Consider the following 19,483-nt stretch of genomic DNA (forward strand, 5'->3'; position numbering starts at 1 on the left):
GCGGATCACAAGGTCAGGAGATCGAGACCATCCTGGCTAACACAGTGAAATCCCATCTCTACTAAAAAAATACAAAAAAATTAGCTGGGCATGGTGGTGGGCACCTGTAGTCCCAGTTACTTGGGAGGCTGAGGCAGGAGAATGGCATGAACCCAGGGGTGGAGCTTGCAGTGAGCCGAGATCGCATCACTGCACTCCAGCCTGGGCAACAGAGCAAGACTCCATCTCAAAAAAAAAAAAAAAAGGAACATGTGGTTCGGGATATCCAGGTTTAAAGAGGCTCTGCCCATTATTAGCTGTGTGGCTTTGGATAAATTGGTTAACCTCTCTGTGCCTGGGATTCCTCATCTGTAAAAGGGAGATAATAATAGTTTCAAAATCATAGACTTGTGAGGATTATGTGTAAATGTGAGACTTAATGCTTGTAAAAACCTAGAGTAGTGCCTGGCCTGGAATAAATGCTCAATGAATATTAGCTATTATTGTTCCTGTCTTACTAATAGAAAACTTAGGGCTTAGAGCATTTAAGTAACTTGGCCATGTTCCCATAGCCAATAAAAGACAGGTGTGTGCACAGGCTCACATTCTCTCAGGGGACATACGCAAGATCCCAAGCCAATTGGAGAGAAAGCCACATAACCACAGAGGGGACAATTAATGAATAAGCCCTGGGGGACGGAGCCCTGGACTGGTACAGCCCAGGTTCCCTTAGGCACTGCTAAGCCGGCCTCGGGCCTTGGGGCCTTCACGGATGCCCCTTCTGTGGGACTCTGTGGACAGTGAACCTTGGCCAGTCGCTCTCTCTCCACATCTCTCCCCATCTCCCAGCCCCCAGTGTGCTGGGCACAGAGGGATTCCGGCCTTGAGGTACACAGCTCACTATATCAGAATCTCCTACAGAACCCGTTTTAAAAATTAGATTCCAGGCTGGACACGGTGGTTAACACCTGAGTGCCAGCACTTTGGGAGACCGAGGCCAGTGGATCACTTGAAGCCAGGAGCTCAAGACCAGCCTGGCCAACATGGCAAAACCCCATGTCTAACCAAAAATACAAAAATGAGCCGGGAATGGTGGCATGTGCCTGTAATCCCAGCTACTCAGGAGGCTGAGGCAGGAGAATCAAGTGAACCCAGGAGGTGGAGATTGCAGTGAGCCAAGATCGTGCCACTGTGCTCCATCCTGGATGACAGAGTGAGATCCTATCTCAAAAAATAAAAAACAAATTAGATTCCAAGACCCCAGCTCAGGACCAGACTCAGAATCTCTATGGCTGTGGCCCTTGACTATGGTCCTCCTGGCAGCCCCACCCAGGCCCAGAGTGAGTCAAACCCCCAGGCTAAGGTCCAGAAGTCTGTTTCAAGTCTTAGGCACATTTAAGTTTGAGAAGCCCTGTTCTAGGGGCTGGGCTGTGAAACCCACCTTTTAAACAACCTTTCCAGGTGATTCAGAAAGGTTTGACAGCTCAATCAGGATAGGAACGGTTAGGTACAAAGACAGCAGCCAGGAAGCCAAGAAATCAGTGTTCTCGTTCCAGCTCTGCTAACATGCATCTGTTTGGACAACTCCTTCCCTTGTCTGGGCCTCAGTTTCCCCATCTGCATAATATGCGCACTGGACTCTGTCATCTGTGGGCTCCCCTTCACCCCCAGTGTCCTGTGATCCTATTAAATACCTTTGAATACAGACTTCCCAATTCAGAGCTGACCACAAGGAAACACAGCAAAGTACCAATTTCAGAAGGCCAAGCACATAGCTCCTGAGATCACACGTGGCCAGAACCTAAGGTGTCATTGAACACCTGAGGACCCCCTGAGTCTGCCCAGAAGCCACAGGCAGAGGATGAGCAAAGCTCAGAGAGGGCCCACACAGAGTCAACCCCTCACCTGCAGCACGATGTTGACAGCCATGACTTTAAAGGAGTAGGGGGTGGAGGAAATGCCAAAAGCCACGAACAGGGCAACAGCCAAGGTCACAAGGTTGGTCATGATCTCCAGCCTCAATGCCATCCATCGTGTGGAAGATAGAAACAACAGCAGGTAGTTATTCTGCGCATCAGTCAGCCTCTTAAACCTGAGAAGGAAAGCACAGACTAAGAACCATGTGTTTGTCTGACCTAGGGTCTCCCCGGGTCAGGGTAGATACCGGCTGCTTCCTCCAGCATCCAGTTCCCCACTCCCAGCAGCAGGGCCTGATTTTTCTTTGGGGAGTTCCTCCCTACCCCTTTCTCAGCCATGAATTTGGGTGAAGTTGACCTGACTCCTAACCCAGATTGAGGAGTAGGCTCTGCTGATAAGGCCCATCCTTAGCACGCGCTCCTCGCCTAACCTCTGTGACTCACTCAGGGATGGGTGAGTTACCCCAAATTGGCCACAGAGAGTGAATAAACGCCAGGACATGTGAGTGAGTGTGGGAGTGATTCCTTTCAGTGGGATGATGGGAGATCTGAAACTACCATTCTGCTACTAGGAGGGGAGCCTGGAGCCACCAGAGGGTCTCTGGGAGCTTAAAGGTAAAATAACACCATGGAAGGCAGAGCAGTAAAACGAGACACCCGAGGAACATTAGCTGAGTCTCTGGATTAAGCCTCACTTTAAGCAAGTCCTCCTCCCCAGCCTTTTGCTATGAAAATTTTTATAAGTACCAAGAGATTAAAAGCTTGATTTAATGAACATCTGTATACCCTCTAATGAAAATTTTTTAAAGTACCAAGAAATTAAAAAGTTCATTCCATGAACATCTGTATACCCTCTACCTAATTTAGCAATTGTTACTATTTCGCCATATTTAAGTCATATTTTTAAGCTAGTTTGCATTAGTTTTTTCTGTCACTTCCAACCAAGAGACCTACCAATTTCCAATTTTCACATACCACCATCACAGTTTTCCATGTCAATCACAACCTATACTGTTATTTGATTAGTATTATTATTTTACTTGCTTTGTTTGAGAATGTATATTAAAAGAAACTTTAATCACAACCTTAAATTATATAAATAATGGGTTTGATATGTTAGTTGCATTTTTTCTAAAGTACATTCAAATAAATCTTTGATTATTGAAATTAAATATTCATTTACTCATCAACTAAAACCATCTTACCATCTGAGTGGGCTATCACCCCAGCACAGTGGCCCTTCTGACTCACTCTGTCCATACCCTCTGAACCTTTGCATAAGACATTCCAAATTCTGTCCACCTTACCTGTCTATACTGATTGAGTCACCTCCACCTTGAGGCCTTCCCAGATTAAACACAACAGACCCTGGTCACTGTGTGGCCCCTGTGCTCAAGCCACCTTGCTATCCTTCAAACCTACTTCCCCCATCTCTTGGTCTTTGCATTTACTGTCCCCTCTGCCTGGAGAGCTCCTACCCACATATTTCCATAGCTCAACCCACACTTCATCTCAGGGTCCTTTTCTCTGAGACCTTCCCCAACAACAGCTCCAATCCCTCCAGACTCTCTTCATCTGCTTATCTTAGTATATACCTTGGGGCAGGGTTCTCAGTGCGGGCTGAACGAATGCACCGCTCCAGGATCCCCTCAGTCCTAGAGTCTGCACAGACCTTGAGTGGTCTATAATGCCACTGAGAGAGCAGGTGCCAACAGTTAATCCAATATTCCAGCTAACTGAGCACATACCGTCTCCCAAATGTGTGCCCAAGTCTTACCCAGGCTTCAAGGCCAGCTTAGATGCCACCTCCTCCCGAAAGCCTTATCTGATTCCCCCAGGCCACCTCCTTCCCCTCTGAATTCCCAAGCAGTTTATCTGCCCCTCTCTCATGCTATCTACCTTCTTCAATCATGTATAATTACAAAAACATGTGCCTGTTTCTCCCTTTTCCACCAGACTATGAACTTCTTGTAGGTGAAGACCGTGCTTGATTATTCTCTACAAACAGATAAGTTCATGTTACACCATTAAACCTCAACAACAATCATAGGACTTGTTTGCTTGTTTGTTTCAACATTTAGGGGGCAAATCTATGGCATGAGTAGTGAAGGAAGTTCTATTATTTAGAAAGCTATTGTTCCTCATTATTTTGTTAAAGATAGATATTTGTTTGGAAGTGAAAGAAATAACATAATGCAAGATGTGTTTGCACAGTAATGCACCTTATCATTAAATGTATGTATACATATGTCCATATATATATACACAATATATACAAGGTCTTTAAAGTTTACAAACATTTTTCCTATCATTTACATTTTTCATTCTTATAAATGAAAGAATGGTTCAGCAGGTTCTGGAGGCTCAGAGAAATACGTCCATCGAACAATGTGCTCTCTGATGCTTTTGAAGATGATGCCACTCCCAGACGCTCCATTCTTTCCCTGCTCCCCACCACCCCTGTGGTTCCATCATTCTCAAATGGCAGCAGAAGGACTCACTGGCTGATGAAGTCTTCAGTTTTTCCATAGACATGGATGGAGCTCAGGCCTTGCAGAGAATTGAGGATGTGGGAGAATAAAGGAGACCGGCTATAGTTCTCCAGTCTCTTGAACACACCGATGGCCTTCTTGAACATCCTGCATGGACAGTGGAGGTAAGGGACCTGGACCGTCCACCTCTGGGACCATCTAGTCTGGGTTGGTCCCAGCCTTGCTCCCCAAGTCACAAGCAAAAAGAACCTACTCACATATAATAAATGAAGCAAATAACCATGATTATGGCTCCCATTAACAGGATATATGGAGACAGCACACTGACAATCAACAGGACGGCGATCACCATTAAGGACAGGACCAGGAACTGCTCTGAAAAGATGGGCAAGAGCTGGTCCAGCTGTTCCAAGTCCCCTGCGAAGCAGTTCAAAAGCCGGCCTATTGGGATGGTGTCAAAGAAACTCATGGGGCAGCGGAAAACCTGCAGGGACAAAATCAACGCGGACCATGAGAGAAGCTGCAGGCCCTGCTCAAGATTGGATGAAGATGCCTGTTACCCTTGACTCTAAAGAGCCACGGATCCCAGGGGTCTCCAGGGCAGGCAATGTAGAGCAATGGTTTAAAAGCATGGATGGGCTCCACGGCTACCTGACTCCTCCACCTACTGCTGTCTGACCTCGGGCAAGTACTGAGTTCCTCTGAGTCTCAAGGTCCTCGTTAGTGAAATGGGAATGAAAACGATGCTTCACAGAGTTGTAGTGAGGATCACACAACTCCTCAAATATACTAAACACTGAAGTGTATAATTAAAAGGGTGAATGTATGGTATATGAATTATATCCTGTAAAGCTATTAGAGAGAGAGAGAATACATTAAAAATGCTCAGAGCAGTGCCTGCCCCTGAGGTAGGAGGTGAGACTTGACTCTGGAGGCGGGGTTTGAACGCCAGACCAAATTGAGGACTAGCTAAAACAGGGGTGGGGTGGAAGCCACTTTCCGTAAGACAGGCCCACCAGTGTGTCATGTCAGTTTACCATTCCCATGGCAACACCCAGGAGTTACTGCCTCTTTCTGGGTCATCAATGACTTGATGACTTAGAAGTTGCCACCCTTTTCCTAGAAACTTCTGTATAAACTGTCCCTTAATCTACATGTAATTAAAAGTAGGTATAAATATGACTGCAAACCTGCCCTGAGCTGCAGCTCTCAGCACACTGCCTATGGGGTAGCCCTGCTCTGCAGGGTCAGTCACAGAGCTGCAACACTGCCAGAACTGCAACGCTGACACTTCAGTAAAGCTGTTTTCTTCTACCCTACCACTGGCTTGCCCTTGAATTCTTTCCTGGGCAAAGCCAAGAACCCTCATGGACTAAGCCCCAATCTGGGGTTTACCTGCCCTGCATCACCCCCAGTAGGGCATTCTACCAAAACCAGCTCTTATTATTTTCTACAGGTGGGACCATTTTCACTCAGGACTGCCAAAGATTAGGAGCAGCAATCCTACTAGGTTGCACACGATTTGGACCCTTGGATCAAATTTAGCCTTAACTGCCCCCTTCTTGAGGGTGGCACCTCCAAGTTGATCTCTAACAGCCAGTGGCCATGAGGCCTTTCGGAGATCAAAGGACATGTCAAACCACAAGGTAGGCTCTAACAAAAGCATTTAGTTTGGTGTCCTTGTTTTGCAGATGAGGAAACTGAAGATTGCAGAAGAGGAAGTGGCTCTGTAACTTACTCATTATGCAAGTGGTTAATGGCAAAACCATGATCCAATTAGGCCTTCTGAGGCTTCCCCAAGCCTGGCACAGTCACTCTTCACAGAAGGCAATTTCTTAAAGGTTCAAGGCACTGACCAAATGACCACCTACATTTCCCCATGTACTTCTCAAGCTATAATGCAAGAAGTAGAAATGAATAGAAGCCAATGGCATCTATTAAAGCCAAACTCAAAGAAAGAGGAGGGAAGGACATTTTGACGGTTACTAAATGTAATTATTTGAGCCATGAAGTGTTCTCTGCAGCTGCTCTCATCGCAAATGCATGGATACTGCTGACCAAGCGTAGCTCTCATGTATGTTTGCTTTCTAGCTGGTGGGGTAGTGAGGGTTGGAGGGGCAGATTTAAAGCCTCCTTGCTTTTTCTGCCTCTAAAATCCCTTCAATTTTATTTCCAGAATGTTTTGTTAAATACTTGAGCTAAAGCAATCAGAATTGTCATGATCACTCAGAGGAATCAAAGGGCAAAAGGGTCACCCCTTCGAGGACTCTGAGCACACCTTGCAGGTGCGGGGCATGGCAGGGTTGTGGAGGAGACACAGGAGTGGACGTCAGCTCCACTGTGGGTGAGGAAGATGCATCTGTGGAAGCCCAGCATTACTTTGGATTAGGGACCAATGGTGGCGACAAAGGGAAAACGGTTTCAGTTTCTGATTGTCTTCTAAGTATCAAAACGATCTGGGATTGTTCTTGTTTGTTCATTTTTGCTTCATTTTTTTCTGTTGTGCTTGCAGTTGAGCGAACTTTTTAAGATTTATCCTTTACTTGTGATTCTTTAAAACTACAAAGACAAATTTAAAGTTTAAAAAGCCATGAAAGGACTGGAAAAAGGAAAATATTTTAAACACGAAACACGTTTTCATGGAAAGAAACTTGAACATTTCTCAAAATTAAAATACAAAATGTCATTTAGAGGCATGGGCACTGGATATTTCTAGAATCTTGGAATGTGCCATCAAAAGAAACTCAGAGACCACCTTGAGGGCCGAGGGCCACCCCCAGAGGCCGGGTGGGAAAGTGTCAGGCCTCAGGTAGAATTTCCCCCTCCTGCTTTCTGGTTCTGCCAAGCTTTATCTGAGAGGTGGGGAAAAGCTTTGTCTCACCCTGCCAAAGTTGAAACACTTCATGGCAACACAATTTGCATTCAGTCTACAAGGAACGATGGGCCACTCCTCACCTCCCGTGTCTCCAAGTCAAAACCCCCACTCCCACCTCTGAGATTAGCCTTCCCGAGCTCCATTCTCCTCCCAGAAGTGCTCTGCTTTTGTTCACCTTCAGTCTCCTGGTCTTGAGCTGGCTAAATCTGATTCCTCCTTCAAGGAGTGAAGTCCCCAAGAAGGCTTTCTGGACTCTCCCCACTTTCTTCCCCTGCCCTCAAGCTAAGACAAGGTGCCTCTTATGTTCTCATGGCCCTGTGTGCCCCATCCGGTGATAAACTTTACATATCTACGACAATGGCCTGTTTTCTTGTCCATCTCCCCCATTAGACTATACATCCATGATGGCCCAAACCCTACCTGCACTGTGCATTCTCTAATGTAAGCCCCATGCCCACTGCAGAACCTGGCACATAGTAACACTTAGTAAGTGAGAGAGAGGAATGACATTTCCAAGAAGCAGTGTGACACCATAGGCAATTCGGTTTTTTTTTTTTTTTAATGAGATAGGGTCTCACTGTCTCCCAGGCTGGAGTGCAGTGGCATGATCTCAGCTCACTGCCACCTCCACCTCCCTGGCTCAAGCGATCCTCCTTGATCCTCAGTCCCCCAAGTAGCTGGGACTACAGGCACAAGCCCCCATGTCTGGCTAATTTTTATATCTTTGGTAGAGACAAGATTTTGCCTTGTTGCCCAGGCTGGTCTCAAACTCCTGAGCTCAAGCAATCCACTCACCTCAGGCCTCCCAAAATGCTGGGATTCCAGGCGTGAGCTACTGCGCCCAGCTGACAATTCAGTATTCTAACCAAACACATATTCCAACTTTAACATATGTGAGATTTCAGTTTCCTCATATGTAAAATGAGGATAATATCCACTTCAAAGAGAACTCAGGGCAATCATAAGCAACTCTGTATATGACCATGCTCAGCCAGTGGAGGCCAGCGTCACTGTGGCCCTCCATCAGGGGACACTGAACTCTTAGGACCAGACTTCCAGCAGGAGAGCTCCACCGCACCTTCGTCACTCCCTTCTCACCAAGCAGCCTGGTTCACCCAGCTGCAACTACATTTTAGAAAAGGCAAAGCTATGAAGAGAGTAAAAAAGATCAGTGGCTGCTGGGAGTTTGAGGGTAGGGAGGGAGGGATGAATAGGTGGGACACAGGGTTTTGTTTACGGCAGCGGAACTATTCTGTACCATGGATACATGTCATTATACATTTTTCAAAACCCATAGAATGCACAGCACAAAGAATGCACCATAAGGTGAACTATGGATATTCGTTAATAATAATAATTAATAATGTACCAATATTGACTCATCAATTGTAACAAATGTCCCACGTTAATGCAAGATGTTAAGAATAAGAGAAATGGGCCAGGTGCAGTGACTCACAACTGTAATCCCAGCACTTTAGGAGGCTGAGATGGGCAGATGGCTTGAGCCCAGGAGTTCAAGACCAGCCTGCGCAACATGGCAAGACCTGTCTCCACAAAAATACAAAAATTAGCCAGGCATGGTGGTGTGCCCCTGTGGTCCCAGCTACTCGGAGGTTAAGGTAGGGAGGATTGCTTCAGCCCAGTAGGTCGAGACTGCAGTAAGCTGTGATCACACCACTGCACTCCAGCCTGAGTGATAGGCAGGTATATGAGAACTCTCTGTACTTTCATCTCAATTTTTCTGTAAACGAAAAGTGCTCAAAAAATAAAGTTGGCTTGGTTCCAAGTCTTTGCTATTGTGAATAGTGCCACAATAAACATACGTGTGCATACATGTGCATTTATCTTTACAGCAGCATGATTTATAATCCTGAAGCTGGAAACCATCATTCTCAGAAAATTATTGCAAGGACAAAAAACCAAACACCGCATGTTCTCACTCATAGGTGGGAAATGAACAATGAGAACACAAGGACACAGGAAGGGGAACATCACACACCGGGGCCTGTTGTGGGGTTGGGGGAGGGGGGAGGGATAGCATTAGGAGATATACCTAATGTTAAATGACGAGTTACTGGGTGCAGCACACCAACATGGCACATGTATACATATGTAACTAAGCTGCATGTGCACATGTACCCTAAAACTTAAAGTATAATAAAAAATAATAATAAAATAAAGTTGGCCGGGCATGGTGGCTCACACCTGTAATTCTAGCTACTTAGGAGGCCAATGTGGGAGGATTGCATTAGCCCAGGATTTTGAGACCAGCCTGGGCAACAGAGCAAGACCCCATCTCTACAGATAAATAAATAATTAAGGTCTACTAATAAAAAAAAAGTAGGCCGGGGGTGGTGGCTCATGCCTGTAATCCCAGCACTTTTGGGGGCTGAGGTGGATGGATCACTGGAACCCAGGAGTTTGAGACCACCTCGGGCAATGTGGTGAAACCCAGTCTCTACAAAAAATACAAAAATTAGTCAGATCTTGTGGCATGTGCCTGTACTCCCAGCTACTTGGGAGGCTGAGGCAGGAGGATCACTTCAGCCTGGAAGGCGGAGGTTGCCATGAGTGGAGATTGTGCCACTGCGCTCCAGCCTGGGCTACGGAGCTCTAAAAAATAAAAAAATAAAAATGAAGCTGGGCAAGTTCAGAGCTCAGCCTTCGGCCCCGCCCAGCACCCAGGCCCATACCTTGTTGAAGAGCCTGTTGTGCAGGGCCGTGGATGCCTTCCTCGTGACCTTGGTGAAAATCCCTGAGGAGCAGACCCCCACACAGATGAGGAGCAGGGCGTTGAGCCCGTACACCAGCTGGTAGAAGGACAGTTGAGGATTGTCTGCAATGTTGTCCAGGTCTGCCATGGTTCCATTGCTCTCTCGGCTGCTATTGGTCTTCAAGAAAGAACAGGGGGTCAGACTGCAGGTGTCCAGGGGGAAATTCAGTGGCAGGGAAAGCCTTCTCCCTGGGGCCACGTGAGACTCTGTGGCTGGTAGAAGGTGAAGCTGTTTGCCCAAACCTCCCTGCTCAGCGCTTGGCTACTCTCTTTTGCCCTTCATTCCCACTGCCCTGCCCTGCATCAGGCCCTCAGAGTCTGCCCCGTGGACACTGCAGCAGCTGGGCCCTTGTGCATGCTCTGCTGCAATGCAGCGAGAAGCTTGGGAACGTGATTTCCCAGAACCCCTCCCAGCATGGTTTCAGGTCAGATTCTGCCAAGGAGAGGCATCCACAGGGAAACAGAAAGGTGGAAGAGGAGAAGCCAGCATGCTCAGTGGTGACTGTGGGCAGGAGCATGGGGTGTGGGGTTTTTCCAGAGGCTGGAAGGCATCCTGGGAATCACCCACTTCAGTTCAGCTGAGATCCCTGATGGCCAATTCCCCTCCAATGGTTGACTGAGCCTCTAATTCCCTATATTAAAACCTTGGAAGCTCTAAATACTTAAAGTGGCTTCTGCTCTCCTGACCCAAACCTCCTGGTACACGATCCAGAAATTAACCATGTGGAGTACTGTGGGAAAAGCATGGCTTCGATTCTAAGCACCAAGTTCAAGTTCCGGCCCTGTCCTGTCCTAGGGCAGGTTCTTCATCCTCTCTAGGCACAGGGTCCCCTTGGAAAAATGGAGACAGTGGAACCTTCCTCTGAATGTGGGTGGGGAGATTAGTGAAATAACTTGACACAGTGTGGCCCGTGGTGGCTCCCAGCTCACAAGACCAGAAGTATATTTTAAATAAACCATAGTATGGAGGCCAGCCTGGAGCTAAAGGAGACAGTTACTGCAGTGGAATGCAAAGATTCTTGGGGCACTGTCTGGGGATATAAATCTCTTGGTTTTCCAGTAAGACTGCACAGGTGACCACCCATTCTACAAAGTCAGGAGGCCTGTGCCAGGGGAACCCCAGAGTCCTGGCTCCCCACGGTTCTCTCTGGAACACCAGCTCTGGGCTTGTCATGTGGGTCCCAAGCCATGCTCTGGCTCTTGTGGTCTCAAGGAGCAAGAAGTCACCCCACCTCACTCAAGCCCATAGAAACACAGCCCACCCACCTCACGGCACTCACCCCCGAGCCCTGCTCCAACCAGTAGCTCAGCCACCAGAAGCTGAAGATCGTTAAGAAGACGATCAGCACCACGAAGAAGAAAATTATGCAAGAGACCATGTAACCTGGGAGGGAGACAGTGGTGATGTACAAGTGCCACAAACAAGTGCGAGGCAACTGCTGACTCAGCTGCTCGGCCATCTCTGTCTTTGAGTGCTTGGAAACCCTTGAGCCCCACCCAATGTGGACGCCTTGGAGGAATGGGAAGAGCTGGATTCCAAAGTCAGAGAGCCCTGGGTTCAAATCCTGGCTCCACCACTTCCAAACCGTGTGACCTTGGATAAGGTACCAAATGTCAGCAACATACCACTTCTTTACCTATAAAATAGTGATAACCTTACCAGCTTCAGAGCCATGCTGAAGATGATATGAGATAATGTGTGTGAAGCACTCAGCCCAGTGCCTGGCACAGGGCAGTGTTCTAGAGAAGTTAGTTCACCTTATGCAGGTCCTGCAGGTTCAGTTTTATAAATAATAATAACAGTTACCTTTTATGTGGTATGTACTGTTATGTGCTACATGCCAGGAATAGTACCAAATGTATGCATTATTTCTGAATTAGTAATTCCTATCCCCATTTTCAATAGCGCTACTGTGTGAATGTATGTGTCTCTCCAAAATTCATATGTTGAAACCAAATTCCCAAGGTGATGGTATTAGAAAGTGAGGCCTCTAGGAGGTGACGACCATGAGGATGGAGCCCTCATGAGTGGCATTAATGCCCTTAAAAAAGAGGCTTCAGAGAGCTGCCTTCCTAGTTTTTTGTCCCTTTCACCATGTAAGGATACAACATTTATCCCCTCCAGGGATGGAGGACGCAGCATTCAAGGCGCCATCTTGGAAGTAGATACTGGGCCCTCACCAGACAAAAAACTTGCCAGCACCTTGATCTTGGACTTCCCAGTCTCCAGAACAGTGAGAAATAAATTTCTGTTCTTTATAAACTACCCAGTCTAATATATGCTGTTACAGCAGCACAAATAGGCTAATAAAATGAGGAAACTTAATCTGAGAGGGGAACTCCCTTGCCCAAACTTGCAGAGTTGGTGAGTGGCAGAGCTGGGATTTGAAGCAGTTAAGGGCAGGAAAAGGCAGGGTACACTCCTTGGGGCACTGCCTCCTGCTCTAGCACTCCTCTCATCTATTCATGCTCACATGTCCCGTGCCCACAGTCTTTTCCCAAATTCTATCCTTCCTTCAAGGGCTATCTCTTCTTTGATGAGATTTGAGATTCCCTGGCCACAGAGATCTCTCTTACCATCTGATGGAAGCAATGTCTTAATTCTCCAGCTAGATTCCAGGGTTGGTTCTTAGATGACTTTATACCCCTCACCTCTAGAGCTTGGCACAGTGCCTGGAACATAGCAGGCACTTTGTAAATACAGATCAATGTATGCTGCTAGATCCATTCATGCATTTCACAAGCATTTGCTGTTTCCTGCTCTGTCTGGGCAGGCCCTGGGTTACTCCTTGCAGGATACCCATGGTGGACGGGGTGGGGACGGCGTTCTGTGTACACAGCCTACCTCTTCCTCCCCCAGGCATGCAGACAGGAGACATCTTACACAAGGGTCAGCTTCCAATGTAAACGATGAGTAAAAAGTTTCATGGAGTAAAAATTACTCTCAAAAATCTCTTAAATTACTTGATAAGTACAGCACCATATACTGAGTTTTGTGTTTACAACATTGTACAGTAAATATACATGATGATATATACCATTTAATAAGGCAGTAGCTTTGAACTTCTAATTGCCCTCTGCCTGCCTTAAGAAATAAAAATTAAGAAATTTTAAATCACACCAAAATAAAAGTCCCACCACTGTGACCTTTTGTGATGTGGCTGCTATTTTCTCTCCGATTCTATTTCATGTCTTTCAGTGCTGCTCATGATAAACTCAGCTGATTGTAAAACCTGCTAAGGGAGCAGAGCCCAGAGTTTGAAAAACACTGAAATAATGAGGCAGGAGCACTTTGGGAGGCTGAGATGGGAGGATTGCTTGAGGCCAGGAGCTCAAGACCAGCCTGGTCAACATAGCAAGACCCCATGTCTATTCTATTTTTTTTTAATTTTTTTTATTAAAAAATAGAAAAACAGTGAAATAATGAGTATACATGAAAATATAACTTCCAACCTTGGCTTTGGTGGTAGAGTTGCTATAACTGAGTAGAGTTTGGTTTTGCAAGTTAGGCCAATAAATACCATGGCTCCTCTGGACCCCTCTACTTCACATGACCTCACGTGTTCCAATCTGACCCAGTTCCAGGGATAGGGCTGCTCCAAGAGAGAGCCCTGGGCTGGCATGGGGACCGTACCTCCAGCTGCCTGGATGTAGTGGTGGTAGACCCTCCAACTCAAGGAGCCTTCTTCCATCTCCTCCTCCTGTGTGAGCTGATGCTCCGGCACTGGGTCAGGGTAGAAGAAGAGAAAAATGGTATGCCTGCCAATCACATGATCTGCTTCTTTCTGTCTCTGGCTTCGATCCTGTGCCAGCTTTTCACTTTCCAGCTTCAGTGCCCCACCTATGTCTAAGGTTTTTCATGGAAGACTCTACTGAAAGAAACCTTTGACCTGGGCTCCAGAGCCTGGAAAGGGATCCATCCTTAGCCATTCAATAAACTCTGGAGGGACTGCGGGGTCTCACGTGTGTGATGGGCTGAGAGAAACGCAGGAAAGAATGAAGAAAACCACCTGGGACCAGAAAACCTAGGTTTCAGAACTGTCACTATGACACTGTGCGACATCAGGCAAATCACTTAACCCTTCTGTTTCCTTGTCCGAAGAAATGGAAAGCCGAGAAGTTTGCTAAGATGCCCTGCAGCCATACACTTCTGAGATAATGCTTCACAAAACAGCCCTGACACAAGCCCAGGTGGACTCTTGGCCTTGAGCTTGGCCTGAAGACCAGTACCTGGAGATGCCCATAGATGTTTCTGATGATAATCATAACAACAAACATCACGACAGTGACTGTCTGCTGCTGCTGCCTGCTATTCTCCCTTCTAATAACGACACCCCAGTATTTCCTGGGGAAGGGTGCTCTTTTTCTGGAATTTTAATCCTGAGGGAAATTATACCAGGATGGAAATTTTTGGAGTAGGTTTTCTTCAAAAAGACTCAGTTGGTGGCCGGGCACAGTGGCTCATGCCTATAATCCCAGCACTTTGGGAGGCCGAGGTGGGTGGATCACTTAAGGTCAGGAGTTCGAGACCAGCCTAGGCAACATGGTGAAACCCGGTCTCTACTAAAAATACAAAAATTAGCCGGTGTGGTGGTGTGTGCCTGTAGTCCTAGCTACTTGGGAGGCTGAGGTACAAGAATCGCTTGAACCTGGGAGGCAGAGGTTGAAGTGAGCCAAGATCAAGCCACTGTATTCCTGCCTGGGCAACGGAGCAAGACTCTGTCTAAAAAAAAAAGACTCAGTTGGAGACAGGAGCCTACAATGTGACAGGTACTGTGTAGGCGGCTTCCCTATATATGACCTCATCTAATCTCCACTACAACCCTGTGGAGTTAAGTACCATCATCTCCACTTTTGCCGAGAATTCAGAGAGGTTAAGTTAGATGGCTAAGGTCACACAGCTTTGTAAGCAGCAGAGCTGGGATTCAAACCCAGAACTGTCTTACTTGAAAAATGGAAGTCGCTCCCTTCTGCTACTCTGCCCCAGACAAGAGCAAAGCCATGAGCTTCCAGACATCAGGGGCTAAACCCAATTCATTTCTGATCCCTAATACCTTTGCTCTCAATATTTACTCTCTTGCAGTGTGTAATGAATGAATGTCTAGATGCCTGGCCAAGTCTTAAATCTGTGCCACTCAGAGCCAAAGGTACCCCCATCCTTCCTCTGATGTACAACCTTAGCTGTGCCCCCCACAACACTCACTTCCTGGATCCTTCAGGCCTCCTGCCCATCAGTCTACACCCCATGGCCCTCAACTACTTGGATCTGGAACCTGTGTATGTAAATGCTTAGGGTCTCAAGACACTGAGGGACATGGCCCAGTCTGGGGTCGAGGAGGAAACACTGGGACCTCTGGAGGACCCAGGCAGGCATGCAGACATTCTTATTCTGTCTCCCACACCATTACCAGCATTTCCATTGAGAGACTCTTCCAGGGAGGTGGCCAGAGCCTGACTTTCTACCTTTGGCTTCTCTGCTATCTTTGCTGTGTCCTGCAACATGTCCTGGGGAGAGAGCACAGGCCCTGAGTACACGTGCATCCACCGTGGGGAGTGAGGGCGGTGGGGCAGGACTCACCGAAGTGGCTTCCTTGTGCATCTTCTGGATAAGTTGGGCATATTTCCCCTTTTTCTGCATTAACTCACTGTGAGTTCCATTTTCACAGATTTTCCCATTTTCCAACAAAATGATCTGGCCACAAAATTCTAAGTACTGGACAGTCAAAAGAAAGAAAGGCTTCAGTAAGCACATGGAAAGATGTTTGATTTTACTATTCACCAGGAAAATGTAAATTTAAACCATGATAAAATATTATTTCATACCAACAGATGAGCAAACATTCAAAAGTTGGACAACTCCAAGTGTTGGTGATGGTCTGAGGCAAAAGGAACTCTACTTAACTATCAGGATTGTAGATTGGTACAACTACTTTGGAGAACCATTTGACCTATTCAGTAACATGGAAGATTTTTGAAGAATTATGAACCAACAATTTGACTCCTAAAACCCTACCCGAAAAAACTCTCAAACATGTGTACAAAGGTACACGTAGAAGGATGTACACTGAAGTATTTTTTTTTTTGTAGAAGTGAAAAATAAGAAACAACTGTTCATCTTGGAGAAATAAATTCTGGTACATTCAGATATTGGAATGCTATACCAAGGAGAATTAAATAAACTTATAAGGCTGGGTGCAGTGGCTCATGCTTGTAATTCCAGCACTTTGGGAGGCCAAGGTGGACAGATCACGAGGTCAGGAGTTCAAGACCAGCCTGGCCAACATGGTGAAACCCCATCTGTACTACAAATACAAAAATCAGCCAGGTGTGGTGGCGTGTGCCTGTAGTCCCAGCTACTTAGGAGGCTGAGGCAGAATTGCTTGAACCTGGGAAGTGGAGGCTGCAGTGAGCTGAGATTGTACCACTGCACTCCAGCCTAGGCAACAGAGTCAGACTCTGTCTCAAAAAAATATATATATATATCTATATATATATAAAGTTACAAGTATCAACATGGAAGATCTCAAAAAACATAATGTTGAGGGAAAAAATGAAATTACCAAAGGACACAGAAAGTAAAAAATAAATTCTATAAAGTTTAAAAATATGCAAAAGGAATTTCTTCATGTCTAGAGATTCATGCATATGCTGTAGAAGTATGAAGACATGCATGGAAACAATAAACAACAAAGTCAGGAGAGCAGAAAGGGAGAACTGGAACAGAATTGGAGAGTGGAATCAATGTTTTATTGTTTAATCTGGGTGGTAGATACATGGGTTTTTATTAATTATTTTCTAAACCTTGTTTAGGTCTTAAATATTTTATACCAAAAAAAAAATAGTAAAGCAAAAATAAGGGGCGAGAGAAAAAGAAACAGAAGAAGAAGGGGGAGAGAAAATAATAAGGCACTGTGGCCAATGCCATATATGAAAATATTCAAGGGAAAATGACCCAGGAGAAGCACCACCAGAAGCAGTCATTGCACTGCGGTCATCATCGGTAAGAAAACACACTGAGATGGCTCTCAATCTAACAATGGGAGACTTGGGGAATTCTTTTCTGAGAGATTGGTTTCTTTTTCTTTTCTTTTCTTTTCTTTTTTATTGATTGATTTTTCGTTGTTGTTTTTTTGAGACAGGGTCTTGTTCTGTTGCCCAGGCTGGAGTGCAGTGGCACTCACAGCTCACTGCAGCCTTGACCTCTGGGGCTCCATCCTCCCACCTTGGCCTCCCCAGTAGCTGGGACCACAGATGCACCACAACGCCTGGCTCATTTTTTAAATTTTTGTAGAGATGGGAGGTCTCTCTACGTTGCCCAGGCTGGTCTTGAACTCCTGGTCTCAAGCAGTCCTCCTGCCTTGGCCTCCCAAAGTGCTGGGATTATAGGCATGAGCCACCGTGCTCGGCCTGTTTTCATTTTTTATAACTTGAAAAGCAGGGGTCTACTCAAAAAATTTTGAAGATAAAGGAGACCATAAAATTTGTTCTCAATTTTTACCAGCACAAAAATCTTCTACCAGTCTGTTTGCTTTGTGTGGAAAGCAGAGGAAATTCAAGTTTTTTACAGCCCTCCCCAAATGTGGAGGAGTCTAACCTGAGATGAGGACAGCTGCTGGGAGGCTGTTACTGAATCACACTCTGAAATGGCAAAGGCTTGAGGATCTACATTATCCATCAATCACAGTCAGAGCCCTGGAAGGGTGCTAACCTGCAGCTGGTGGGTCACCAGGATGACCGTCTTCCCCCTGAGTGTCTTCTTAATGCACTCCTCAAAAATGTGCTTCCCCACATGGGCATCCACAGCAGACAGGGGGTCGTCCAGCAGGTAGATCTGATGGTCGGAATAGACGGCGCGGGCCAGGCTGATCCTCTGTTTCTGCCCCCCAGAGAGGTTGAGGCCCCGCTCCCCAATCTGCAGACAGGCAGTAAAAGGCACCATGTCCAGACAGTGAGCACAGCCGGGTGTGCTCAAATGGGTAGGCAGATGTAGCAGACAGAACCCCCTCAGTACAGACCAAGATATGCACACACTCCAGGATACCTGATAATTTGGCATTCTGGACTTAAAAATACATATATATCTCACTCATATGTGGGAGCTTAAAAGCTGATCTCGTGGAGGTAGAGAGTAGAATGATGGACACCAGAGGCTGGAAAGGATTTTTGGGGGTAGGGAAGGGAGGTGAGAATGAAGAGAGGTTGGCTGATGGATACAAACATCAAGTTAGATAGAAAGAATAAGTTCTAATGTTTGATAGCAGAATAGGGTGACTATAGCTAACAACAATGTATTGTATATTTCAGCAGAGCTAGTAGATAGGATTGAAAAGTTCTCAGCACAATAGAAATGATAAATACTCAAGGTGCTGGGTACCCTAAATGCCCTGACCTGATCATTACATATTCTATAGATATAACAAAATAGCACAGGTACCCAAAAAACATGTACAAATATTATGCATCAATAAAAATATTTTTCAAAACGTGGTTAGTAGGGGATGAATAAATTGCTTCTCAATTAATTAAAAATCTTACAACCTCCATGTATCCCCTGAATCTAAATTTAAAGATATATGACTTTTAAAAAATTGTAACTCTTACTTAGATACAATTTTTCTAAACCTATCAACTTCTAGGAGGCAAATATTAAACTATTAAAAATTCAGATAATAAAATAAGTCACTTATTCCCAAGTCAGAGCACTGTCTCACATATTATTCTGGTTTTATTTATTTGGTTTTTTGAGACAGGGTCTCCTCTGTTGCCCAGGCTGGAGTGCAGTGGCACCAGCAATCATGGCTTACTGCGACCTCTGCCTCTCAGTCTCAAGCGATCCTCCCATCTCAGCCTCCTGAGTAGCTGGGACTACAGGCGGTGCCATCACACTTAGCCAATGTTTTTAAACCTTTTTTCTTTCTTTTTTTTTTTTTTTTTTTTTTGTAGAGATGAGGTCTCACTATATTGCCTAGGCTGGTCTCAAACTCCTGGGCTCAAGCAATTTCTCCCACCTTGGCCTCCCAAGGTGCTGGGGTTACAGTGGACCTGGCCTTATTCAGGTTTTTAATCTCCATTGGCAGCACCTGTCAACTTGTGGGACCATTGGCCTGGGTTAGAGGTGTCGTCAAAGACTATTTGCACTGTGTGCACCCACTCAACAGACCAGAGCTACAATGGCTGCAAGGAGCTTTACTGACGCTGGAAGGACCATGTCACACGGCACCTGCTGTGATAGGAGTTGAGGGTGGAAACCCAAGTTACTGAGCATGTTTTGCAGATTAGCACTCCAGGCAGCTGCCAGCTGGCCCATCCCTCCTTGAGGCTCTGAGGAAGTGGGAGCTGGAGTGTAAGTGCTAGTTCCTGTTCTATCCTGACTGCTTGAAGTCTCTGTAGAGAAGAATCAGAGTTGAAATGGTGGCAGAGAAAACTCCTGTCCCTGCCATGCTTCCAG

At 46.0% G+C, this 19,483-nt stretch overlaps 1 protein-coding gene across 1 annotated transcript in view; it reads right to left on the bottom strand.

Moving 5' to 3' along the window:
- ABCC11 (ATP binding cassette subfamily C member 11) overlaps window positions 1-19,483 on the bottom strand; it is a 77,157-nt gene that overhangs the window by 15,687 nt on the left and 41,987 nt on the right. Inside the window, exons 15-23 of the mRNA XM_009430753.5 lie at window positions 17,744-17,947; window positions 15,614-15,748; window positions 15,444-15,540; window positions 13,670-13,759; window positions 11,316-11,419; window positions 9,956-10,153; window positions 4,645-4,871; window positions 4,397-4,534; window positions 1,885-2,071 (exon numbers count right to left, since the gene is read on the bottom strand). Coding sequence (XP_009429028.2) covers window positions 1,885-2,071; window positions 4,397-4,534; window positions 4,645-4,871; window positions 9,956-10,153; window positions 11,316-11,419; window positions 13,670-13,759; window positions 15,444-15,540; window positions 15,614-15,748; window positions 17,744-17,947 — 1,380 coding nt within the window. The remainder of the gene's footprint in view (window positions 1-1,884; window positions 2,072-4,396; window positions 4,535-4,644; window positions 4,872-9,955; window positions 10,154-11,315; window positions 11,420-13,669; window positions 13,760-15,443; window positions 15,541-15,613; window positions 15,749-17,743; window positions 17,948-19,483) is intronic.

The sequence above is a fragment of the Pan troglodytes genome, chromosome 18, assembly GCF_028858775.2.
Source record: "Pan troglodytes isolate AG18354 chromosome 18, NHGRI_mPanTro3-v2.0_pri, whole genome shotgun sequence".
Classification (NCBI taxonomy): Eukaryota; Metazoa; Chordata; class Mammalia; order Primates; family Hominidae; genus Pan; species Pan troglodytes.